Genomic DNA, 27146 nt, shown 5'->3' with positions numbered 1-27146 from the left:
ATTAATGTCTTCTATAGTGTTGAATAAAGGAAGGATGAGGCAATTGTACTTAAAAAAAAWTTTTTGCTAAAGATTCATTGGAGTGATGTGAAAAGGGAACCATAATTTAACAAGTGTAATGTTCTCTTGAATTCATGCTGAAATGAGTGTTCTGTTCTTCATAAATATTCTTCTGGGGCTTTACAAGTCTTCTGTGATTCAATTCTAATGAAGAGCAGCAGATGTAAACTACGTGTTTACAGCATGTGATATGCCATGTTGCATTGGGCTGTACAAAGATGTAATCAGTCAGTGCTGAACATTTTCCTTTGGTATAGTTTGTTTAACTTAGAAATATTTTAATTGGTCAAGGATATGATACACAAGGAAGGATGGTCATGGCTTAAGAAGAAATTAGGTACTCTGTTAAAGATTCAGAAATCCACCTTGTTTGATTACAGGAATATTAATGGCACAGCTGCATTTAATGGTCAGTGGCATGACCAGTTATTAAGAAGTTTTACTTTTTACATTTACTTTCCTTTTTTCTATTTAGAATCCAAGAAAGCAAGGGCCTGAGACGCAAGGTAGCACTGCTGAATTAATTACAGGCCTTGTACAGCTTGTTCCACAATCCAGCATGCCAGATATAGCACAAGAAGCCATGGAGGTAAGGGATAAATGTTTTGCATGCCAAATGATTAGTTCACAGGCTGTGCTAGACAAATCAAGGCTTTTGTAGAAGCTCTGAAGTATTGATTAGCTGTGAAGTTCTGTGTCTTAGAGTTTAGCTGCTATTGATCTTTTTCTAAATGTTTCCTACATTGAAAGTTTTACAGGAGAGTCCTGTAAGAAGATTTTWAAAAGGCAGTAGTTCGTATTGCCGTTTGTGACTATCCTGCACCTCTTAGAATGGTTTATTCTTTGCTAGTATTGAGCGAGTCTAGTTTGACAGTTCCTCTGTTACATGTTTTCAGARACCACCATTAAACTTTAGCCTTCTCTTCTGTGTTTTCTAAGTGGTTGTTACCAAAGCTTCTAATGTAGTGTCTGATCCTGTGTTAWGTGGTGCATGAGAGGAAGCTGTATTTGTGGGAGGGCTGGATAGGATACTTTAAGGCTAATGAAATCTTCCTCTTGTTAGCTTTGACTGTAGAATCTGAATAGTCACCAGAGTTGCTCCTGACTTGCAACCTCTCCATATCATGTTACTAATTCTGTGACTTTACCAGTTTAGTTGTAAACATTTGTATGTTTTTTGGTATAGTGGGTCTCCTTATGATGAAGTGAGCTTTAGCTTCTCCTTGTGCATAATGACAGAGAACAAATTTTTGTCTTTAAGTGATACTTTAACTTGTTTTGAAATTAGGCCTTGCTAGTTCTTCACCAACTGGATAGCATTGACTTGTGGAATCCTGATGCTCCTATAGAAACATTCTGGGAAATTAGGTACGTAAGCTCACTTCTGTAAATTAAGAGAAATAGCTGTTTTTATTTGTCTTTTGTCTTTTCTTCTGAAATAGCTGTGAATATTTTGGGAAATCTATGCACCATCAGCATGAATCTGCAGTCGAAATTATTTATGTGTACTCATGAAAAAGATGATCTTTATTTTACTATTTAAAGTACATGTTGGCTTTCTCAGTGACTTTCTTCAGTCTATTGTTAAGATGTAGCAATGGTTATTAGTTTTAGAAGTTAGGTTTTTTTCCTCATTCAAATCTTTGCTATCTGTTTAAATTTTATTTTCTTCTTTGGGGGCTGAGGGAGAGTGATGCTAAGTTATTCTAAAAGTGTGCATTTGCTAATCTTGACTCTGAAGCCCTAACCTAAAGGAAGTTAGTTGCTTGCCTTGACCTGTGGGTCTCCTTTGTCCTCTTGCTTTTTATGACTTCACAGCAGCTGCAGTTGATTTTCTTTGCAGAATATTGAGGTGAATAGAGTTCCAGAAAAGTCAGAATTACACAGAAAGCTCAAAACAAAAAGTAGGAATCTGTTAACTTAGAATTAAGAGATGTAGTATTTTAAAAAATTATTTGGTGATCTAATCTGATTTGATGCAGATGTTTCTTTTAGAAGACAGGGAAGTAATGTCTAGGAGGAACACTCTTACTGACATCAACAAATTGGCCTGCATGACTGCAAAATATGGCTGAAGAGGCTTGTTATGAAATATATAGAACTCAGTCCTACCTAGATGGGCAATAACWGAAACTCATTACTGTAATTTCTAATAGTTGAAATGAGTTTGTGGTCTTTTCGGGCTGGGGGAAAAACCCATTAAAATTGACACTAATTTGGACCCTTTGGCAGTTTTAACAGAGAGTGTGAGGCCTGAATGGATAYGAAGGAGGAACATCCCTAGATGTGTTCCTTCCAGAACAGAGTTGAGACACRTTGTCAGAGCAGTGTAGGTAAACTTGTACTGCCACTGTCTGTGCTGTATCTGTTCTGTGGATAAATGGAGGACTTCTGAATCGACAGCCCTGGAGTCTGGACTTCTAACAAGTACCCAAATTGCTTAACTTCGTCTAGGGAACAAAAAGGCCAGTTGGGCGGTGGGAAGGGTCAGAGGGACATTGTCATTTAAAGTACACACCTATATTATATCTTCTATACATTTAAAAAGATGACACTAGTATATATGTATAGGATATTCATACTAATTGCCTATTTCTATGTAAAATACAATGATATATTCAAAGGTTTTATGTGATTGGATGATAAAGCTAATGCTGAATTCCATTTTGCTGCAGTTCACAAATGCTTTTTTATATCTGCAAGAAACTAACTAGTCATCAGATGCTCAGCAGTACAGAAATCCTCAAGTGGCTGAGAGAAATTCTCATTTGCAGGAATAAGTTTCTTCTGAAAAACAAAGTAAGTAAATGTTAGCACCTATCTATTAAGATTATTAAAATGAATTGGTGTCTATTTCATCACTCCCTTTATTTGCAGGTTATTTTTACGATGGAAAGTGTAGCTGTATCTACACTTTCTTTTTTTATTTCTTGTCTGTTAAGAGAAAATGCTTTGTATAAAGCACCCTTGATTAGAATGATTAACTAAAATTGGGTTTAGGATTTGTTTTCTCTAACTTCACAGATTGTTTTAGTTGGTTCTCCTTGCCCAGAAAATGTATGTTTTACAAAAATCTTAAAGTTGTTTTTGAAGAACTGGTGCCTGATACTTATTACTRATTGCCTTAATACAAAGGGGAAATGTTCTACAAGGTGAGAAAAAGAGAAGGATGGTTATGATAAAATATGCATCTTCATGGATGAAATAAAATTTCTTTTGTATGTATGTCATGTTCACGTGACTCCTCAAATTCCTTTTTTCTGATAATCTCGGGAGACTTTGTGCAAGCTGAACACATTCTAATGCAATTTTGGGGAGCCTACTAGAATTACAACTAGACTTGCCATACTACTTTTTGAATTAAAGACTTACTAGAAAAAAAAATGTTTATCTGACCTGAAAGCTACACTAACATTAGAAGGGTACTGCCTTGCATGCATTACGTAGCATGCTTGAGTGCTTAAAAAGGATTTTTTTTTTGTTTTTTTTTTCCTAAATGACTTTTCAGTGGGGTAGCTGGATTAGTAATTGAGATTACTTTCTGTCTGTTTTGGTGCTGAGTAGTAGGCTTTTTCATTTGGTATCTCATATTTAGTATAAAATTGTAAAATATGATCTCACAAATTGCAGCTGAACACCTCAGGCGTTCGGACTTTTTATGAATTCAGGAAGACTTATGTCTGGTCTTTAAGCAGGAATCTGCTCTCCTTCAAGTAAAGAATCCACTTAATATCGTCATTCTGCTTCTGGCTGAGGAGTAACAGTCTTTTTTTGTTTACTTCTTTTAATCTCTTCCCTCTCAGTGCTTAGAGGATGATGGTTTACATCAGGATAAGAAAAAGATCGTAGTTGTCAGAGTTCTACTTCACAATCGCCTTTCTGGCTTTTCTGATTAAATGTAAAATGTATAGAATAAAGTGTGCACTATTGCTGAGCTAAACTTCTTTAGATTTAATTATGTTTAAATTATAATTATTTTAATGTGTATTCTGTGGAGTAGATGTATGTTTGTATCAGAATAAGTAGAGAGCTTTCAGGGGCAAAATAAAGGGTTTGAAGAAGAGAACTAACAGGGAGGAAGAGGTATCATTTTGAGTTTACCATAAGGTGTTTTTTTCAAAGATGACTGCCAGAATCCTGCTTTCTTTTCTTAAGGGGTAAATTTTGTTTCAAGATAAATTATTTTTGTATGAATTACTATCTTAGAGTTTGAGATTTCTCATTTTCCACTACCACCCAGCTCTTTTTTTCTACATCTATTGTGCTTAATATAGCTCTGTTTCTTTTTTACTCTGCCTCAGTCATGTGAGAGAGATAAAAACACCCTCCTGTTTCTACCTCGCARTAGTATTCTAGCGATACTCACTTATATAAAAACTAAGGATCAGATTGCATTTCAGTATGGTCTGTATTTCCTTCATATCTTAAACTGGTACGTGCAGTGTGCCTTCTAAATGCCTCCTTGCAGCCTGGACTTCTCTGCATTAGAGGAGGGTAAGAAGCTACYGTTAACAAGTGTAACTTTACAAAGCTGAGCACACATGTGAAAGGTGTGTAAAAAGTTCTTCAACCTTTACCTTTATGAGTATGCTTTCTGAAATCTGCCCTTTTTACCCTTTAAAAAAAGAAAACAAACGTGATTTATTATTTTTCTTCCGTCTCCTTACAGCAGTCAGATAGGAGTTCCTGTCATTTTCTCTTCCTTTATGATGTCTCTGGAGGTGGAACTAGTCAAATTTCTCTTGACCATGAAGAAATGATACGTTGTACTCCAGGAGCTACACTCAGGAAAGGGAAAGGGAATTCTTCCATAGTAAGTAACATACAATGATGATTCTTTTCAAGATGTGTGGGGGAAAAAAGTCTATGTGCTGGTAGAAATTTAATCACTTTGCGAGTAATTTTTTAAAATTAGCACAATTAATTGCTTCTTGGGAAAAGAAGGCTCTAGGCTAGTGTTCTCTTTTTAGGCAATGATCAGCTGTGTCCTGTATAATGTACCTGTCTAATGTGTTGATGAATTATGATTCTTCAGACTTGAACTCACACCTTTTTCAAATTGAACTGTTGATGAATCCTTTTTTCAGGATCACAAATAGCATCCATATGCGTTTGTTGTTAGTAAATATGAAACTTAAGTATTGCATGCAGTTTGAATAAACTGTTTAAGACCCTAAATCAAGCATTTCAGTAAAATACATGCTTTGACAGACACATTTTTCAGCTCTAGTGTTACTGTTTTATTTTAATTGCAGGAAAAAATGATCAGGATATGCAGAATATCTTTCACGAGCCAAAACCTTAATTTTGTTTTTTAATGTGTACTTTTCAAGTAGCAATGAGTTTAAGTGCAAAGTTACCTTTTGAAGCACTGCATATATTGTGAATGCTATTCAAACTACTTAGATGTATGTTTGTATCAGCATAAAGCTATGACAGAAACATGTAACTGTTCAAGAGCACACACTAGGTATTTCTAGGTAAGAATAAATATTTTCCTCCCAGTCCTATGCCAATACTATTAAAAATTACCTAATGATTGCATGCAGCTTGCATATTCYGTCCACCTCATTAGATATTAAGTCAATTAAATCCTCTTTTAGCCATGGATTTGTGCAGATATTTGTTGTTAATTTTTGAATGAGTTAGTGTTGGCAGGAAACAAAATTAGCAAAAGAGAGGTAGGTATAGTTACTTCCTTTACTTGCCATCTTGTCCATTCAGAAGGAAGCAGTCTCTTAGCTGCTGTGTTTGTGCAACAGCATGTACAATAGATTTCTGATCTTGGTTGAGATTGCTTATTCCTGCATGAATAAAAATACAATTAAAGAAGGGTATGGGTGAAGCTGAATTCAAAGAAAATTGCCATATTCATAAGCAATATTACCAAATTTGGAAATCTGTTTCCCAAGGAAAGTACAGCAGGATGCAGTGGAACACCTATTTGTCGGCAAGCCCAAACAAAATTGGAAGTTGCGCTATACATGTTTTTGTGGAGCCCTGATATTGAGGCAGTGCTTGTTGCAATGTCCTGCTTCCGTCACCTCTGTGAGGAAGCAGATATCAGATGTGGAGTCGACGAAGTCTCGGTTCATAATTTTTTGCCAAACTACAACACTTTCATGGAATTTGCATCTGTTAGCAATATGATGTCAACAGGTAAGAATGATTAGTCTGGAAAATCTATTTGTTCCTATTTAATCCAACTGTTTGGGTTTGCATTCTCTAAACATGTTAAGGTACATGCTTTTATATAGAATTTGGATGAGTATATTCATGAGGATTTGTGAGTGTAACAAGWAGTATCCTTTTCTAAACACTTCAAAGGGGGTATGCGCCTCTTGCTAGTTTTAATAATTGCTTTTAAAGGTCTCTTTTTGGTGAACGTTGTTTTTCAGGAACTGTTAGGTAAATGTTTTATGCCCCTTTGTAGGGAGAGCAGCTCTTCAGAAAAGAGTGATGGCTTTATTAAGACGCATTGAACATCCAACTGCAGGCAACACAGAGGTAAACTTTCTTCTGAATTTAAATGAATTTCATATATATTTCTTTAAAGCAGAAAATACTGTTTTTACAAGTAATTTTGAAGCTGAATCTTGATATATATCTTATTTTAGGCCTGGGAGGATACACATGCAAAATGGGAACAAGCTACAAAACTAATCCTCAATTACCCAAAGACCAAAATGGAAGATGGGCAGGTGACTATGAATTTTTCCATAGCTTTGTACCTCAGAAATTCAAAGTAACCATTTAAGCTTATTCGTTTTGAGAAACTGAACTTTAATCTAGAAAAAGGGGAATTATAGGGGGACTTAAGCTGCATAAATGTATTTCAGAAAAATATAGGTAATTATGTCCTCCACACCTATGGTASGAGAGCAAGAAATGATTTGGCGTAATTGGCTTTAAGGGAGATGGAAACYAAGTTTAAGAATTAAGAAGCAACTGACTAAAGAATAGTAAAAACTCTGGAATACTACTGGGAAAATTGACATCCCTTTCACTGGAAGATCTTAGACAAGCTACTGTCTGTCATGTCTTAAATATCCTGTATCCTGCTTCAGAGCAGTGAATGAACTAGACAACACCCTACAGTTTCTTTTTTGCCCTGCTTTTTTGACTTCTCTAAAAATAGGACCTCTGTATAAATTTCTGTTTATACTGTGGCAATAAGCTGTACTTAAAGGCAAATCTTAAATTCTTGAGACTGGGAAAGATTTTTGAGGAACATGGCTGCGAATTTTAAATGACAGGACTGCATTTCAGAATACCTTAAATTCTGATCTCTCTCCATTATTTTTGTTTAATTGAAGAGATTTCATCTTGGATCATTCTTTTTCAGGTTACTGAAAGTCTTCATAAGACAATTGTTAAGAGACGAATGTCACATGTTAGTGGGGGAGGCTCCATAGACTTGTCTGACACGGATTCTCTTCAGGAGTGGATCAACATGACAGGGTTTTTATGTGCTCTTGGAGGAGTGTGCCTACAGCATCGTAGCAATGCGGGATTAGCAACCTACAGTCCACCTATGGGCCCAGTCAATGAGCGTAAGGGCTCCATGATATCTATGGTGTCCACTGAGGGAAATGCAGAGACTCCTGTGAGCAAATTCATAGACCGATTATTGACTCTGATGGTCTGTAACCATGAGAAAGTGGGACTTCAAATACGAACTAATATTAAAGATCTGGTGGGTTTGGAATTGAGTCCAGCACTTTATCCAATGTTGTTTAACAAATTGAAGAACACAATCAGCAAGTTTTTTGATTCTCAAGGACAGGTAAAGTGTTGATATATTCTTTCATATTTGTATATAATAAAAGTGTCAGTCTCATCTTTCACATAAGTAATTGAAATTGCTGTCTCTTTGTATTTTTTACAAAGAACTTCCAAAAATTATGATGATACTTGAGAGCATGCATCGTAATTTTTGTACTTGTGATTTCAGATTTAATTTAACATAATTAAAAAATCATTGAGTTCTTAGTGATTGTACGTATCAGAGTACAGAATCTGTGAAAATGCTCYCAAAATCTTTATGGTTGGTAGTGGTGAGGCATCTTGATATGTATTTGAATTCTTATTAGATGATGCTAGGAAAATGCTCATCCATTAGATTCTGAAATGCTACAGTTACAGAAATACTTCATAAATAAACTTCATGTGTAAAGAATTAAGACTAAAAAGATTTTTCCTGTAGGTTTTGCTGACTGAGACCAACACGCAATTTGTAGAGCAAACCATTGCTATAATGAAGAATTTACTTGATAATCATACGGAAGGGAGTTCAGAACATCTTGGACAAGCTAGTATTGAGACAATGATGCTGAACCTTGTTAGGTAAGAAAACCTGTTTGACTATCCCAAGCAGAGTATTACATTTAAGGAGGGTTGTAAACCCTTCTAGTTTACATCTGTTCTGCTTGAGTCTATGGAGAAAAAAAATGATCGTCTGATCCTCCCTCTTACAATGCCGATGACTACAGKAATCATGGAAATTTGTACTATTGCATAAAGTAAACTGATGAAGTGTGACTTACTTTCTTAAAAACTGTTTCATGGCTCATCCCCATTCCTGGAAGCACTCCTGATTTCTTTACAGTACACTGGTGTATGGTGGATAGGGACCAGGTGAAACAGATTTCTGTTCAGCTTTATACTAATAGAGCACTTCCTTGGCCAGAAGAAATTTCATACTAGTTTTTAGCAAACCTAAAGGCTGGCTCGCTCACTTGGGAAAAAATTAGCTGGAAACATTAACTAACCAGTTTCACAAGTCTGCTATGTTGTCCAGTGTGTTGGTTCTTACTTGGAACTGGAAAGATTTGTTGTATATGTGGGGCTTGTTTTGTACAGGATGAAGTATTTAATCTTTTTGCTTTTTTCTTCAGATATGTGCGTGTGCTTGGAAACTTGGTACATGCAATTCAAATAAAAACTAAGCTCTGTCAGTTAGTAGAAGTAATGATGGAGAGGAGAGATGACCTGTCATTTTGCCAGGAAATGAAGTTTAGGCAAGTATTGTATTATAAAACTTGTAACATACCATAATATGGACAGATGTGATTTTTCTTTTGAGTGATGGTTACATATTTAAAAAAAACATACTGATATTCCTTCTTCACTCATATTTTTTTCTTTAGGTTTAGTAATTTAGAGCTTGATGCTGCATTAAAATTTTATTTTGACCATGGGGATAATAAGTGTGTGTAAAAAGAATTATTTTATGTGAAACAATCTGGGGTATTACTTTGTACAATAAAATTAACTGTGTATTTCTTAAACTTGTAGTAGTTAGGAATTACGCCAACAGTAGTGGGTGTGTTTGGATGTTTTGGGGCAAAGGTTGGAGAAAAAAGCTGTATCTTTTATATATGTATTTTTGTTGTTGTTGTCGGGTTTTGTTGCTGTTCTTAAACAGGAACAAAATGGTGGAATATTTGACAGACTGGGTTATGGGAACGTCTAATCAAGCAACGGATGAAGATGTGAAATGTCTGACAAGGTTAGAAAGGGTACTATTAAACTGTTTGTAAAGTGTCCCAGGTGTCATTTGATATCCACATATTAGCTGCAGTGTTTGGACTCCTTTAGTGGTATTATTTTTAAGGAAAAACTTAACATTTGAAGAGCAGCATCACAGTTGTATTTAAAGCAAAGTCTTAACTAGCATGTCCTTGGAGGTTTTATGGGTTTCTTTTAAGATGTACTGTTCTTCTGTAATTCTTATAATAACTTTTCTGATTTAACATTAGGATTGTAAGTATTTTATTTGCTAGACCTGTGTCTTCATATGGTGCATTCTGAATGATAAAATCAGCAAAGATTGTAACGTTGAAATTGAACTTCCTGTTTGTTTTTGGATTTTTTTTAACTGACCATTTTGGTTTTGACTGTTGATAGTAGATGCAGTTCATCACAGCTATACCACAGAATGTGATAGCTATTGTCCCGATAGACATAACTTTTTAAATGCTTACTCTGGTGAAGATTCTGCTCACCTGCAGTTAAGTGTATAAGAAAAAGGCATGTGGTACTGGGAGGGAGAACTGTCAAGGGAAAGGAGGTAATAATTCTGCCTAACTGATTCACAGCTTAAAATTTTCATTTCAGAGATTTGGACCAAGCAAGTATGGAAGCAGTGGTTTCTCTTCTTGCTGGTCTTCCACTGCAGCCTGAAGAAGGAGATGGAGTTGAGTTGATGGAAGCCAAATCTCAGTTATTTCTTAAGTAAATAGTCTCTTTTAACTATTTCTGCTCTACACTAACGCAAAAGTATATGCACCATATGGCTCTTACTATAATTATACTTCTAGCAGAACTGTATTATCCCTCCAGAAGTTACCTCTCATTATTTCACAAATCTCTACCTGATAGGTTTCTGGAAAGACTTCCATTTGGAAAAGCGATTGTTAATTTTGATTTTGTTTCCTTTCAACATAGTTTTATGCATAATTGATGGAATTAGCTTGTTTAGATTTTAGATTTTTGTCTTTGAAACTTAAAATATTTTTCAAGATGACTACCTGGAAAGATGCACCTGTGCAATTCACTTGCTTGATCCGAGCAACTTCGGATACAACTTTTAGGGCAGATTCTTTGAAAGTCAGAGTATGCTACAAAAAAGACACATGAGAGGAATGACGTGCTTTGGGGGAAACATATAGTCTATTTTCTACTGTAGGTAAATCAAAGATCATTTGCTTTTGTAGAATCCCTTTTACTTATCCAAGGGTTTGGCGGTTTTTGTTTGTTTTTTTTAGATATTTTACTCTGTTTATGAACCTTCTAAATGACTGTAGTGAAGTTGAAGATGAAAGTGCACAGACGGGTGGCAGGAAACGTGGAATGTCTCGAAGACTGGCTTCGCTACGCCACTGTACTGTTCTTGCTATGTCAAACTTACTCAATGCAAACGTGGACAGTGGCCTTATGCATTCAATAGGTAAAGCAGTTAGAGATAACTATGCATAAATGAATACACAATGAAGGCATTTGTCTTTAATCTCTGTTACATTTTCCTTAGTAGTTCTGGTTTTTTTTTTTGTTTGTTTTTTAATCAGGCTTGGGCTATCATAAAGACCTCCAAACAAGAGCTACATTCATGGAAGTCCTGACCAAAATTCTGCAGCAGGGAACAGAATTTGATACTTTAGCAGAAACTGTGCTAGCAGATCGGTTTGAGAGATTGGTGGAGTTGGTTACAATGATGGGTGATCAGGGAGAGCTTCCTATTGCTATGGCTTTAGCCAATGTGGTGCCCTGTTCTCAGTGGGTATGTTGATTTGTGCTTCTTATTTATGTGTTGTTTTTAACATTAGATGCATTTTATTTGCTCCATCTCTGAAAATACTAAGACTTGAAATGAAAATCAATGCAAACATTAAGATGTAATAATAGCCTGCTAAAGAGAGGTTATACCTACTTTTCATAATAATCTTTCTTGGTGTATTCCCTAAAAGTRTACTGAGTCTAATTGTTTGAGATCTTGATTACAAACTGTAGCTTGATAGTAAATTTTTAGTTAATGTGTAGGAATATTTATTAATTTATTTTAATTTTATCTACAGGTATCATAACGAATATATCTGTTTTGGCTGTTGTTTATTACAGACTGTGTGCTGTAATGCAGACAAATAGGACTGTGTTCTGAAAGTTTTTTAGTAAGGTGAATTGGGCTTTGTTATAGAGCAGAATAACTGCTTATCTATCTGGATTATCCACTACAGATTTATATAATTGATATAATGGAAGAGATTTTAGACAAAAATAGCGAAAGAAAGAATTAAAAAGAGATTATGCATACTTAATTTGATATTCATGTGCAAGACTTCATAGTAAATTAGTGCAAGCTGCTGATGATTTTTTCCTAATTTTTTTTCTCCTAGTTACTCTGACACACTGCTAGTCAGACTAACATTTCATTATTTTCTTATAAGGATGAACTAGCTCGTGTCCTAGTCACACTCTTTGATTCTCGGCACTTACTCTACCAGCTACTTTGGAATATGTTTTCAAAAGAAGTTGAATTAGCAGATTCCATGCAGACGCTCTTTCGAGGAAATAGCTTAGCCAGTAAAATAATGACTTTCTGTTTTAAGGTATGTTACCTGATCKTTTTCTTTGCTACAGATCATATGAATTACAGGAAAATATAATRATAATAATAATAGCCTGTCAAATCCTGTGGTGTTAAATACTTCTGATGTACTACTATACAAACAGAGATAGGGAGCTGAGTCAATCTTTTCTAAGCATGATAGAGATAAGCAGAATGCTATCTGGTTACTATGGAGATCAATACCAAAATTTAAAGTGACTTAGTTTTCTCTGAATTGTAATTGAAATTTAATAGAAATACAAGTGTCTATGTTCTACAATATGTGTTTCTACACATGTTAACAGCTGTGTTCCAGAAGTGAGACTATAGTATAARAACACTAGTTTTAGGGAAATGCCTTATGCTAAAACAAATCAAATGTTTTTGGCCCTAATAATGCATCTAGAATTTTAGAGTATTTCTGTGGGTGCCTATTTTAATCTGGCCACATATACTGATTTTCTTTCTTCATAGGTGTATGGTGCTACATATTTGCAGAAGCTTTTGGAACCTTTATTAAGGACTGTGATCACCTCCTCAGAATGGCAGCATGTTAGCTTTGAGGTGGATCCTACAAGGTTTGAGATACAAGGGGGGAGGACATGCATTTATTTATAAACTTGTCTCCCAGTCATCTTAGATATAGGATTCCCTTCTTCTCATTGTGAATATTTTTCTCTCAATTTCATACTTTCCATTCCTTGCTTTGCCAGACATATTCATTKTATCTGCAGTCCCTGTAGCCGGGGAGAATTGTACAGAGCTGTCCAACACAGGAGCTCACTTTAAGCTCTGAGAAAGTAAGGAAGAGAGTCATTGCTGTACTATTCCTACTTGCTACCTCCTACCTCTGTGTAGGCTGGAAATATGAGGATTTCTGGTAGTACCCAAGAGCATCTGCTTTAGGTCTTTGAATTAGTTACAGAAGAAAGGTACTGTGTGTGTGTTGTAATATTTTTGTCTCTCATGTCTCTTGAAGACTTGGATTTAGTAGCTGTTGTTCTCTCACTTTGAATTCTCTCTCTGTCTCTGGGAAAGCTTTCCATATTCTTTTAAATGGCTTACCAAAAGATGGAGTTCCTCTTAAAACTTTAACTCGCAAACGTCTATATCTGCTTCAAAAACTACTTTTGGAGAAACCATCATCAAATTGATAATGCAAATCTCTTGGAATATATGTATATGTCTTTTTATRGAATGATGTGCAAGAATCCCATTTGTAAGTTTTAAAACTATGTATAATATATTACATGGTTAAAATATTGATGGAATCTTGTGTAGAATTACTAATATTTCTATAGATTCCTATTTACTCTGGGAAATAATATTATGACTGAACATACGGTTGCAACTAATAAGATCTATCTGAATGCTGGCTGTATACTTATGGGTCTGTTTCAGGCTGGAGCCTACAGAAAGCCTTGAGGAGAACCAGCGGAGTCTCTTGCAAATGACAGAAAAATTCTTTCATGCAATCATTAATTCTTCTTTGGAGTTCCCACCACAGCTTCGCAGTGTGTGCCATTGTTTGTACCAGGTACGCCTGATGGAAGGTTTAGATCTTCAGAGCCTAATTTTTGTTGTTGAAGTAATTAAAAACAAACAAAAAAAATTCAAACTTTTGGTTTTGGTTTTACTGTTTTGGCAGTTTGCAACTTGCTCCAGTAGTGGGAGTATAGTGGGCATATCTTAAAGACAGTTTTCAGAGGTTTGCTAAACAACAGAATCTAAGCTTTGGGGTGTACCTGTGTTTTAGGGTTTAGGTTGGCCATCAGGAGGTGACAGTGTAATTTTGTAAGGAATTGAATCATAGCTGAGAACTCAGAGCTATAAGACTGCAATAACCTCAGTACTTTAGCATCCCTGGGAGACTAAAGATTAAATATGGATGTAACAAGTGTAGTTGCTTCTGTCGGTTTATCATGAGTCCTTTATGGGCAAGACAGAAAAAAATATCATCACTGCTGAGTTGAGAGATGAAAAACAAATGTTATGAATATAAAAGCAGTGTGTGTTTGCTTCTGATTTCTGAATTAATTGACTTGATTTAAAGGCAGCGTTGTCCAGACATGTTATAGATCACATCCTTGATGAATATTAACTCTGTGGATAAATAGCTACTTCTGCAGCTGCTGATTTTAAGTATTTGTTGTTCTCTACATAAAGATAGAATTTTTCCAAAAATAGTCTATAGAAGTAATTATTCAGGTTATTTTCACCAAGAGTATTATTTAGTCATCCAGTACAGATGGACACAATCTCATAGTTTAAGTTTTTCATAGAAAATGTGTTAAAAACAATATAAGGTGTTCACAGAAGAAAATCTGTATGGACTTCAGTGGGACCACAGTAGTTACAAGTCCTAAATTTTAGAAGTATGAATTTAAATGGCATATAATGAAAGGAAGTATGCATCTAAGATGCTGTTGGCTGTATTCAGTAGAGAAATACGTTCATGGTTGCGTGTGCTAGGTCAAGACACTGCATCATTCAGGCTTCAGTCTGATCACACTGTGTCTCGTAGTCATTTTCTGGAAGCAGGATTCCCTAGCTTGCCTGGGGCAGTTGTAAGGAAAGCCATTAACTTGTAGTGTGGGGAAGAATGTCCACTGGCATGTGATTTAATAAATATCATAAAGCCTTGTAACTGGGATGCTACAGATGCTCTGTACTTTTGAGGATGGCTAGCTATAGATGAATTCCTTGTAGCTTAGAAGTAGAATGAAAGCAGGTATACATTTTAGTTCACAAAGTGAAATGCCTTTCTGCTAATGAGGACTGCATGCATCCTGATGCAAGTACTGAAGAGCTGCCTGTCTCCTGCCTCATGTCTGGTAGTATTTTATTATATACCAGGGGCTGCTCTGCTTTCATCAAATGAGTGATGAAACATTTTGCAAACATGGAGCACTGAGGTGTTATTCAAACGAAATTTGTCGAATAAGAGGACGAGAACATGCAAGAGACAGATATTTTTACAGGGCTCTTTTCAAGAGGTGAGTTAGTAAAGCTGGCTTCTTAACTTGTGGTGGCAGCGCTGTGCTGTTGCTCAAGGGTTGAAAAGGAAAGTCATCAAACAGGAAACTCCTTTCYCCCCTGCCCCTTGCTTGTTTCTGCTGCTGTCTACAAGTGATGTTTAAAGGGAGAAAACCTTCCTGAGCAGTGCGCTTTCTCCTGCGGAGCAACTTCCTCTTCCTGTCCAAGTGCTGGCACTCCCCAGCTTCTGTAGCTCCCTCCTCTGTGCTGCCCTGGGCCTGCTTCTCRCTTTGGAGCAGCCTGCAGCAGTGGCCAAGCCCGGAGTGCTCCTAGGGCTCTCTGCTTTGCCATGTGTTCCACTGCTGTGTTTAGCTGGTGCTAAAACCTCCAGGGGGGCATGTCCCTCCTGCCRTCAGGATTTGTAGGAAATAGTTTTCAGTCCTTTTGGAGAAGGCTGTCATAGAAGAGCTATGTAGAGCAGAGGCTGTGAGCTACTGGCTCGGTTAGGTGTTGTGGAAGAGCTATTTTTGGCCCCTCAAGCAGGGACTTCTATCTCAGGGTCTAAAGTAAAACAGAAAATAGATTGTTGGAGCTGTCCAGAAGGAAGAAACACACGTTAGCATGCTTAGTTGCATATGGCGATCCCTGTGGAAAATGAAAGCATTCTTGTCTTAAATTACAGCAAAGCAAAATTTTAATTCTATTAGTAGTAATAATTATTAGTAGTTGTAAGTATAGAGTATTTTTATTTTTTGTAGTGAACACTTAATAAATGCAATTGCTGTGATTTTCAGCCCTTGAAATTGGAAAACAATGATTTGTACATTGTGCATGTTGTGAATCTTGGAGTGTTGCTGCGAGTTGCTGGAAAGCATTTGGCATGCAAATGATGTACTTTTGTTTTCACTGTCACAGTTTGTATAGATGACTTGGAAAAGCATCAATTGCTCTTTATGACAGTGGTTATAGGGAGGATTGATCCAGGCTCTTTTTATGAAATTGAGAAATGAAGTGGGCAAGTTTGAGTTCAACAGTCACTCTCACAGGTGTTGAYTAAAGGTGTACTTAAGTATTGTTGAAAAAGGTCGGCTAAAGCATTCCTTGTTGCTTTGGTTATTTGCTGTTACTTTGTACCACATCTTTTTGTAGTAGCTTTTATGTGCTACTATTAGAATGTATCAGACTTATTTTCATTTCAGAGATAATTTGCTGAAAGTTGTTTCTGTGCAAACCATTTCTACATTAAATGGGATTACTAAAACATTTGTACACCAGAAGGTATTTTCTGAGATTCTTTTCTGGAAGCGTATCAACACTTTTTTGTTGCTTCTACATTGTTTTGATAACAATGTAGAAGCACGTTCACGAAACCAAATGCCTTACTTGGCTTTACCAAATATACATGGAATAAACTGGAAAWTTTGAGTTTATTTTTTAAGTATTAATCAGACAATTGAATCTGGATTTGAATCATGCRATAGGCTAACACTCTGCTTCACTTTTGCTGCTTTGACTGTTTCTAGCACTGTGTATATTTGTGTACAAATATTTTGTACATCACAAATAGTGTAATAATTTGTTCTGTACATTCATATTCTAGAGTTTTGAACAGTCTGGCCGAGGCTGCTGTTAGCCGAAAAAACTACAATTAAAATATGAATATTTTGTATGTATTAATCCATTTTTTGTCAAGAGAACTAATTAGGGAACTTTTATATGCTAACTGGYTACCTTCCATCCCGAAYGATGGTGCAGTGGTAAGCGAGACTGAACTTTGCCCCATGTCTTTTTATGCTTATAAATAGAGTCCTAAAGTAAGGATGTGTGACAAATACGGATAAGGTGCTTTCTATAAATGATTTGCAACTAATTCCTATTAATGTAGCAATATCACAAAAAAGTGGGTTAAGTATTTAGTTGGATATTGGAGTCTACACTGGCTGGTGTTTTGTTTCTAACCGGAACAGAGCTATTTTTTTGTGGAAACRTTATGCAACTAAGTTTTAGTGTTCCAGTTACTGTGACAGATTCATTCCTACTGGTTTTCAGGTAATGTATATTCCACAGTGGTGTTAGGAGGTTGAAAACAAACCTGATTAAAGTGCCTCGTCCAAAGAAATTGTGCTGGCTTTTTCATAAAATTGCACAGGAACACATCGTTCTTAATATATAGGAGTGGAAATTTAATTTGCTTTAAATATAGTAGCCTTATAAGTGCAGCATGTATAGGACTTCAGAAATTAACTGTGTTTCTTTCTAGAAGGTATGCAAAGTCAATTTTGGCAGGTGCACCATTGTTTGAAGATTAATAGTTCTTGCACAAATTTGAACTATGTAATTTTAACTTGGTTAATATATATATATATATATATATTTTGCTATTTGTTAACACTTGCTCTTCATTGTGTCACATTCTTAAATTGTAGAAATTCCCTTTCAGTTCTTTTTTGTGTGATACTCTGAAGTTTATCTGAAGTTGCTGGTGTGTGTTTGCTCTCAGCCTGATGAATGCTGCCACATTTCTATTGGTACARTTCCCAAGTTCTGCTTGGAATTGGGCTTTCTAGTGATGCTAATTTACTRTTTCAACTAACATGAAAGATGTGGGATTCAGCTGCCAAATGCCCCTCTGTCCAGGGGGAGCARGAGGCAAGGCTGATGTACCAGTTTTGCTCAAATCCTAGTGTGAAATATTAAGAGTGTGATGCTTCTTGGTAGGTCCCTTTACACTGAAAAGAAATTCAGAAATAGAGACAATTAAGTCAGATGTCTTGATTTGCAAATCCATAATAAATTAGGTATAAACCTACTGGCTTTTTTCCCTTCCTTTTTCCATAGAAGTGTTTTATGGCAGTTTAGCTATCAAAGTAACAAAAACCATGATGACTCTCAGACCTAATTAAATTGAAGGACACACAGAGAAACATTGGGAAGATTTTAAATTTGTTTTAAAAGTAATGTAATATTTCAAAGGTGTAACATTTAATATTTCAGCCATTAAAATTATTTGGGGATGGTGAAATACATTTAAAAGCTGAATATACCATTTAATGCCCAATATTGTATACCATGAGCACATTAATGTGGTTTGACTTTTAATCTAGCCAGAAATAGTAGAAATGATTGAAACGCAACATTTGCTTGTTTTGTATTTAGTGCTTTGTAAATTAAATTTAATAAAAAGAATGTGTGGAATAAAAACTCCATCATCAGTCTTTAGTTTATATATTTCATTTTCTGTTGGTTATGTTTGTTACATTTTACTGTGTAATTTATGTACAAGTCAACATTGGTTTTTTGTTGCTGTATGTAGTTGGTGCTGTGACTTGTTTGTGCTCATCTCTGTTCTGTAGGCAACTTGCCACTCTCTACTGAATAAAGCTACCGTAAAAGAAAAAAAGGAAAACAAAAAATCAGTAAGTTTGGAGACCTTTTTATTAGCCATTTCTTTCAAAGCACAACAAATCTTTTGCTATTTGTTCAAAACATCTTCACTTCAGTCTATTTGACCTTCACTGTAAATCATTCTACTAATTCTGGCACAAAATAGCTTCCATTTCAATTAACACTGGAATTAAGTTGTATTTAAAAATATTCTCTGTGTGCCTATTTGAGTAAACAGAAAGACATGTTTAACCTTACTACTCAGCATTTAATATTCTGACTCTTCTACTTTTGCTACCGTTTTCAAATCAAACAAAAAAAAAGTGCAGAAGGAAAATATTTTCCTTGGTTTTGAGGAAAATACGAGTCTGTCTAGCTGTTTTAACACTTTGGTAGATACTTGACTGCAGCTTGCATCCTGGGAGAGGGACAATTAACATATATACGTTACTGAAAGGAGTAGAGATTTATGTAACTCGCTTCTGATATATTTTCCTTTGTTTGCCTTGTGACTGTGCAATAAAATTTACCATTTGTATTTATTTACTAAGATAAGACGAGCAGATTTTCCATTTTTAAGTAACTTACTGTGTTAAAGAAGAAAGTTTAGGTTGTCAGCTTAAAGATAAAGATTTATCCTTTTCTTTTCACGATGACCTCAAAGTACAATGCATGAATACTCTGAATAAAACAGGCAGAATGGAAATTTAKAATTTTATTAAATACTCTTACCTTTTTGCTGTACCTGAGCAGAACAGTAATTATGTTTAAATGCAAAATCATTGTGCAAACTAATATTTTACAAGAAAATGTTATCAGTAATTACATAACAAGGTAGCTGTAAATCAAGTTGCTATTGAAACAAAGTGATTTTTGATATATTGTGTATGTGCTAATAGCTGTATCTGTTTTCTGAAGAATTTCAGTATGATTTGAGATTGCACTAGTCATGTTTTACAGTATTTTAGTAATATAGGTTTATTAAATTTTTATAAATAATGTAACTCCTGGAATATAAAACCCAATAAGCTGATTAATTGTAACAAGTCAGATTCTATTTTTCACATAATCACTGTTACTTGTATAAAGATACACATGTTGATATTGAATCTTTGTAGAACTGTATGTAGTGTATTTAAAAATAAGAACAACASCCCCACCTCACCCCACCCTGGAACTTAACATTTTTCTTTAAATCAGCTGGGGGATAAACTATCCTCTTAACTGGAAGCTATAACACATAATTGATTTCCTAATGCAAAATTGTTTTGCTAATAAGCCAGGAAAAAGGGGGGGGGTGCTTTTTTTGTTTTGTTTCACCATTTCAAAAAATACTTATTTTTTTCATTTTAGGTAACAAAAAAAAAAATTAAATATATAGTTCTAGCAAATTTCTGCTAGATGTTTATGGGTAGCATATTTATGGGTAGAGAAGAACACTGACCAAGCAAAACTTTTCCACTCAGCTCTGGATCGTSCTGTCTTTCCTTCTTTGGCAAATTTGTTGAGATATAGTAGGTCTGAAGAGTTTCTCCAAGTATCTCCTTCCCTCAAATTTAARTAACTCCTGAAGCTTTGCAGAATAAAGTTCATTTTTGGAGAGGCTCTTGTGAGTAGTAGTGAAATTATATGTAGGAAAGTTAATGGTCAGAGATTGAAAGGAGTTGCCTGTGTTTGCTTGGGACACTATGCATGCCTGAGCACAACGTGCAGCACTTGTCTCTTTTGCTTTCGGTGGCAGGGTCCTGGAATTAAGCGGTCAGTAACTTTGAAACGTACTTACTTGGCTTTGTACARCTGCTAGCATAGTAATCTCGTGCTAACAAGAAAGTTTGTATAAAGCTGGAGCAAAATCAGACAGTGTCTGGTAGTGCCCATCAATCCCACTTACTCTTTTTTCGCCTTCCTTTTCTGACTGTCATACGATGCAAACCCTGCCAAGACAGGCTAATCCTACCCAAATGTATTGATCTTGAATGGTATGGAAAGAGTACTTGAAACTGGATTACCATACAAGACTCTCTTTTTTTTTTTCATATTTTCTTCCCCTTTCTTTAATGCAAAAATATTTTTATAATTCTCAACTTCTAGGTTGTTAGCCAGCGGTTTCCTCAGAACAGCATTGGAGCAGTGGGAAGCGCTATGTTCCTGCGGTTCATCAACCCTGCCATCGTCTCCCCTTACGAGGCAGGGATTTTGGACAAAAAGCCTCCGCCAAGAATTGAAAGGGGATTGAAACTGATGTCAAAGGTGAATCAACATATACTTTTATTTGGTCATGCTGGATTTTTTCTGATTTGCTTTCTTTCATTGGTTGAATAGTTATGAGAAAATTTAGTTCAACTTGTAGTTATTTGTAGCAAAGACTATGTTTGTTTAAACTGTAGTTTCTACGCTATGATTATACATCATCATATTAATGTTGTAGCTCACAACAGTCTAACCATTACGGGAAAAGGTCTGTATGGAAGAAACATTTTTCCAAATTGAGTGTAAAATAGCAGCATGCCTTCTGGCATCTTTCACTTCAACTTCTAACTTTACTTAAAAACAAATAAAGAAACTAACACTACTTCTTGAAGAATGAGAATTTTTGCAGCCAGATACTGATTAAAAACTCGTACTAGCTCTAAAGAAGTAATTTTTGCTATCCTTAATCTCAAGACTTGTGTCACATAGTTCATTTTCCTGCTAATAAATAAATTACTAAATGAAGGCTTAATGATGGTGTGTAACCTTTTGTGGCTTGTGTGTATTACTCATTTTAAATGTTGAGAAATCATAATTTTCTGTATGTATGCATATTCTGCTGCCTTTAGATACATCTAAAATTTCCAGAAGAAATAGTAAGGCTAAACAGTATATTTGAAAAACTATTTCTTTTCTTGTTATAAACTCATTTAAAATTTCTAATAGTTCCGTAAAATAAAATATTTTGAAAGTGGAAGTATAATGAAAATATTGTATATTATTGGTCTGTGTGACTTTTTTGTTTTGAAGTTTCACAGTAAGTTAAAATGAGTATTTTTGACTGTGAAATTACACTGGCAATTGTAACAATTGATACATTAAACCTGTATGTGGCTTTATCTGTTTTTTTTGTTATTTAGATACTTCAGAGTATTGCCAACCATGTCCTGTTTACAAAAGAAGAACATATGCGGCCTTTTAATGATTTTGTCAAAAGCAATTTTGATGCCGCACGAAGGTAGGCAAAGAATCTTTGTCATGTGTAACCAGTAAGTGGGAAAGTGCGCATATATATATTGCCTTTTACCTTTTATTGAGACTACTCAACTGCTTTCCCTTCCCTTCCATGCTTATGGGATCTACTGGTTTCCAACTTCAGGTTTTTCCTTGATATTGCGTCCGATTGCCCAGCTAGCGATACCGTCAACCACAGCCTGTCTTTCATCAGTGACGGCAATGTGCTTGCTTTACACCGGTTGCTGTGGAACAATCAGGAGAAAATTGGCCAGTACCTTTCCAGCAACAGGTAAGAGTTCAGCAGTTTTATGGAGAAGGGAGTTGCTGGTGGGAAACCAATATTTTGAAATACTTTAAAATGCTTTTGTAGCAATTACTGAGAGGAATGTCATGGCAGAAAATCTCTTTGTAACAACCCGTTGTTGGGAAGTGTGCATAACTATTGCCCTCTTTGCTACCAGCCGTTTGTGCAAGCATAAACTTGTATGCCAGGGTCTGTCACATGCTTTGTAACATTTGTTGCATGTTTAACACATTTTTCTAATTTCTTCAGTGAACACAATTTTCTTAAAAAATTTGACCTGTTCAAGGTAAAGAAAGAGTATTGGACAAAAATAAAAAATGCTGAGTGAAGAAAGACTTGTGTTTTAAGTAATCTGCTGTTTCTAGGGACCACAAGGCTGTTGGAAGACGACCTTTTGACAAAATGGCTACTCTTCTTGCCTATCTGGGTCCTCCGGAGCACAAACCTGTGGCAGACACCCATTGGTCCAGTTTAAATCTCACTAGTTCCAAATTTGAAGAATTTATGACAAGGTAATGAGATTATTGTAGAGGGAAAAACACCTTGTGGGTTTATAGACTTTAGCATGTCGGTATTATAAGTAGTTATCATTCTAGCTTTCATTCTGAAGTGGAGTTTAAAAGCCTCTACAAATACCTTTTATGTTTTTTAGTAGAAGATTTTAATTTGCAGATCCAAAACTAAATTGAAAACCTGAAAAAGCAGTAATTTGTACAATTCAAAAAGGTTAAGAATTGTGTGAACTCGGTAGTACTTTTGTCTAAAAATATAAGAAGGGGTTTTTGTCAAGTTGCTTGAGAAAAGTTGATGTCAATGTACCGCTTTTTAGGCATCAGGTACATGAAAAAGAGGAGTTCAAAGCACTGAAAACGTTAAATATTTTCTACCAAGCCGGGACATCAAAAGCTGGCAATCCTGTTTTCTACTACATTGCTCGGCGGTAAGGAAACTTTCACCTCCCCTATCTAAAATAAACATATATAATCAAATGTATCAAGTGTATCTAGTAAAGGGACACGAACTTACTAAAAGGAATCTGAAAATAGCTTACTTCCAAAGTTTTGAACTGAGCTATTTTTGTAGGTAAGAACTGCCATAGTCTTTCTATTCAGTATTACATAAGTACCTGTAGAAATGTACCTGAAGTTTTTAATAATTTTATTATTTTTCATTCTGTAAGTTAGCTACATCTATGCCACGTTATCTAACTGTTTATTAGTGACTTTACTGTCTTATTTTCGTGAAGTATAAAATGAGCAACCARTTAAAACATGGGATAAAATTGCTCAGAAATTCACATATTTCTTTCACATGTAATACAAATATTTAAAAGTTTCATAYGTAGTTAGTAGTGTGGTATTTCTTCAGTTTTACCAACATGTTCTAAGAAAATAATTCAGTGCTTTTGAAAATGTTTGAGTTGCATGAAACTATCACTGAAGTGATGAGAAAAGCAAATGCTGAAATTTGAACTAATTTTTTGCAAAAGACCATGTTTTTTCAAGCAGGCAAGGTTGAAAGCTCTAAGTCTTCCCTACTCTGGAAGGTTGTGACAATGAGTAACATATGATGCAGTACTGAAAAATTTGGGAAGAATATCCCGGAGTTTAATATTAGTCACATTACAGCCAGTTGCCTCTGTTCAAAAAAAAAAAAAAAAAAAAAGTAAGGCAAACCTACAATTACAATAAGTGTAGAATTTAAACTAGATATTTAAATCTAGTTATTAAATAATTGCACTATGAAATCCATGGAGTGAGGACTGTGTTCAAAGCAGTATCCATAATTACACTCAGTACTAGACATCACTCCATCATTCTCAGACTTTAAAAAAAAGGAACGTTTGGTGCTCACAAGCAAGTGATAAGCACAATAAAAGGCAGAGATAGTAAAAATAGATAACACCAGAGCTGTTGTACCTTTTCTCTGTGCAGTGCTGGTGGTGCTTTTGCTCTTGGTAGTAGTGTTACTGGTGAGGTGTGGGCTGGGGGCAGAGAGACTGCCGATTTGGGCATCAGTGGGGTGCATGGTGGTGATGCTGCTGAGGCTGGGGGAGTTCTTACTGGCACTGACTGGAGTAGTGAGGGTTGACATGTTGTCAACCAGGTGTTTACTGGTGCTAGTAGATCTTRTCAAYGTGAGGTTTGTGATGGTGGTGGGATTCTTGCTTTTTGTGCCAGTGTGGCTCTGTGTTGCTTTTGCTGCTATTGCCAACAGGGCTGTTGCTAGCGCAGCTGGCAGTAGCTAAGCTTTTGTTGTTGGTACCACTGCTTCTGGAGTTCATGTGGTTGCTCTGGCTCTTCATGGGGCTTCTGCTGCTGGTGGGGTGTGTGTCTGGGATGCCGATGGGGCCGCTGGCACCAGCGGGGTGCTTGCTTGTGAAACTCTTGCTGATGATGTGCTTGCTTGTGGCATGGTTAGGAATGGTGTGCTTGGGGACTCACATTTGAGCTGCTTGGAGGGGAGCTCTTGGTGGTGCAAGTGCGGCTGTCCACAATGTGCTCCTTGCTGGTGGGGGCACTGCTGCTGGGCAGTGGTGGCAGTTTCATTGATGATGGTGTCTTCCAGTATAAAATGTTGTTGTAAGCTGAGGAGGTGTCATCAGTGGTGAACTTTCTGCAGTCCCTCTGAGTTCACATAAATACTTGAGAACAGGCAGAGCATACCACTTCTCCAGCAGCATCGTCTGTTTGTGTTACATAATTAGTCAATACATGCTTGTAAACAAGGCATTCTTGGAATTTACTTGTTTCTAAAGGAAATCTTATCTAATGTGAATTTAAGATATTTTTATGCAATTAAATAAATTTTTAAATCTCTACTTTTATTTCTCATCTCTTCCAGTTTTGCTTTTTTTACTGTGTTGTACATTTAGTTACAAAGTTACATTCATAGAAATTTTGTACTCTGTTATGCCATGACTTTTATCATATCCCCCCTCAGAAATATTCATTTCCAAATAGGCAATTTTCAAATAGACAGCAACTTTAAGAACTGGAAAATGTATTTAGTGTTCTACTATTGGATAATAACCATACCTTATTCCAAATTCAGGTTGAAGGCCAAAATAAGCAGCAAACTTTGAAGGACCTTTCCAAATATAACACCTAACTTYATAGTTGAGTTCTGCTGCCTAAATATGGATTCCTATGCATGATGCAATTAGAAATCTAGCAAATGAATATATCTGTTCATATTTCTTGTGTTATGTTTTTGATTTGCACAGCAACAAAATGAACTTCTGTTCAGTATCAACGTGGAGGCTAAAATAACTTAACTTACTGGAGGGGGGTGGGTTATACTTTTCAAAAAAAAAAAAGAAAAAAAGAAAAGGAAAAAAAACAAACCCCAAACCCTCATGCTGTCAAGTAGGTAAGGTAAGCGTGAAATAATTAGATTCTATTAAATTTGTAGCTCTTAAAGTTCTCAAACTCTTACATCACTTTTAGGGAGACTTCAGACATAATGAAATTCAGGGGTGGAAGAAAAACAAAAGCATAATATAGCTGTTACTATTTGGGAGTAGGAGTAGCAGTGAAAGCCAAAGGCCTGTGCTTCTTGTCGTTTCTGCACTTAAAGAATGCATAAACCCATGCTGATCAAAGGAACAGTGACTAAGTAGCATGAAGAAACTTTCGTTACATAAATTTTGTGTTCTTACCTACTTAAACTTTTTTTTTCCRGTGATTTATAGCTCTGAAATAGAAACCATATGAGAAAGCACTTAAACAAATCAACCTTTAGCTTCCCCTTTACTTTTTTCTGGGGAAAARCTTGGGAAATTGCCTTCATTTGACTTGACTCCTACACTTTCAACCCTCTTGACTCATCTGATTTCCTTCTGCTCCATCCAACAAGTAGGACCGCTTACATTATGTCCTGATTCTRTGCCTTTAAAAGCAGTACTGTGCTTTCGTGACCTCTCTGAGGTCTTTGAGTCACCTTCGAGCCTATTGCGCTGGCTGAAATGGGTCTTCACAAAATCTTAAAATTCACCTTGCAATATTAAGTAATTGTGTGAGTGTCTAACATTAATAACTGGTGTTAAATTAGTTTATCTTACATATCTTTCACATTTCACAACAAAAGGGATAAAAAGAAGGTTAGTTTATGGAAATTTTCCTTTAGAACATCAGTGATAAGTTGTTGAACCAAAACTGAAACAATTTTGTGTTCAGAGAAATATTTGCRTATCTAACATTGGTTTTCGTAAAGCCTTGAACAGCATGTGACTTGTAGAATGACCTTATTGGGATGTCTGAACATTCAGTGTAATTGTATACGAGGAACAGACTTATTGAAACTTAAGCCTGAACAGTGTATTCACACTAGCTAGTAGGCTGATGCCTTAAAGATTCAGCTGGGATGCAGGGTTTGACAGTGAGAGAGTGTATGTAGTGCTGACACTGAAACTAGTTTGCTGTTCTCAAATTAGTCTGGTTTTACTTTCATTCTTTCTTAGAGATTCCTAAAAGTGAATCTCCACACAAAGTTACAAAAGCATAACTAAAGGTGTGCTTTAAAATGTTGCATTGTATAGATGAGTAACTGTGTGAACACTTAAATTTACATATTCCTGGGTGATGAATTTTGCAACAGTTGATTTTTTCATAGACTTAATACAAATTTTAACATATAGCTAAAAAAGGYATGTGTTCATGGACAGCGTGTATCAGTTTAAGTGTTTTTTAAAAAAAATGCTGACTGTTTCAGACAACATAATTTTATGCAGTTGAATGTCAGTTTAAAAATATATATAATGTATTATATTTGGACCCCTTCTAAACTAGTTGTGCTGTTGTCAGTAGAAAAGCCTGGTTATTAAAATTTAGGAATAAAAATGGATGTTTGGAAACTCAAGTTTTCTCCCAGTTGTTGTGTGTGTTCACTGTTGTAATGAAATATGCTTGAAGAGTTGTCAGACTTTCTTCACCAAGAAAAGGATCAACTGGAGTCACTTCTCCCCTCTCCTGCCTTTGTTTCCAGTCCCCTGATTTCTCTCCAAGTAATAGTAATGCATTCCAGAAAGTGTTTCTCTGAGACTGGTGCAGGAATACATCACAAGATTTTTTTTTTTTAATGGGAAATATATATATATATATATATATA

General features: G+C 35.7%; 1 protein-coding gene across 2 annotated transcripts in view; it reads left to right on the top strand.

The window, feature by feature from the left end:
• Positions 1–27146, top strand: part of NF1 (neurofibromin 1) — a 112827-nt gene that overhangs the window by 31628 nt on the left and 54053 nt on the right. For both annotated transcript variants that reach the window (XM_085310722.1, XM_085310721.1), the window contains 23 exons: positions 536–649; positions 1349–1428; positions 2736–2859; positions 4730–4873; positions 5973–6219; positions 6494–6567; positions 6678–6761; positions 7406–7846; positions 8267–8406; positions 8958–9080; positions 9488–9571; positions 10180–10296; positions 10830–11011; positions 11130–11341; positions 12006–12167; positions 12641–12744; positions 13568–13703; positions 18496–18558; positions 20618–20776; positions 21637–21734; positions 21876–22022; positions 22403–22549; positions 22867–22977. In XM_085310722.1, coding sequence (XP_085166848.1) covers positions 536–649; positions 1349–1428; positions 2736–2859; positions 4730–4873; positions 5973–6219; positions 6494–6567; positions 6678–6761; positions 7406–7846; positions 8267–8406; positions 8958–9080; positions 9488–9571; positions 10180–10296; positions 10830–11011; positions 11130–11341; positions 12006–12167; positions 12641–12744; positions 13568–13703; positions 18496–18558; positions 20618–20776; positions 21637–21734; positions 21876–22022; positions 22403–22549; positions 22867–22977 — 3293 coding nt within the window. The remainder of the gene's footprint in view (positions 1–535; positions 650–1348; positions 1429–2735; positions 2860–4729; positions 4874–5972; positions 6220–6493; positions 6568–6677; positions 6762–7405; positions 7847–8266; positions 8407–8957; positions 9081–9487; positions 9572–10179; positions 10297–10829; positions 11012–11129; positions 11342–12005; positions 12168–12640; positions 12745–13567; positions 13704–18495; positions 18559–20617; positions 20777–21636; positions 21735–21875; positions 22023–22402; positions 22550–22866; positions 22978–27146) is intronic.

This window comes from Rhea americana, unplaced genomic scaffold (assembly GCF_003343005.1).
Source record: "Rhea americana isolate MKP2758 unplaced genomic scaffold, rheAme1 scaffold_325, whole genome shotgun sequence".
Classification (NCBI taxonomy): Eukaryota; Metazoa; Chordata; class Aves; order Rheiformes; family Rheidae; genus Rhea; species Rhea americana.
Note: the sequence above shows the minus strand (reverse complement) of the source record. Positions and strands in the feature narration are given on the sequence as shown.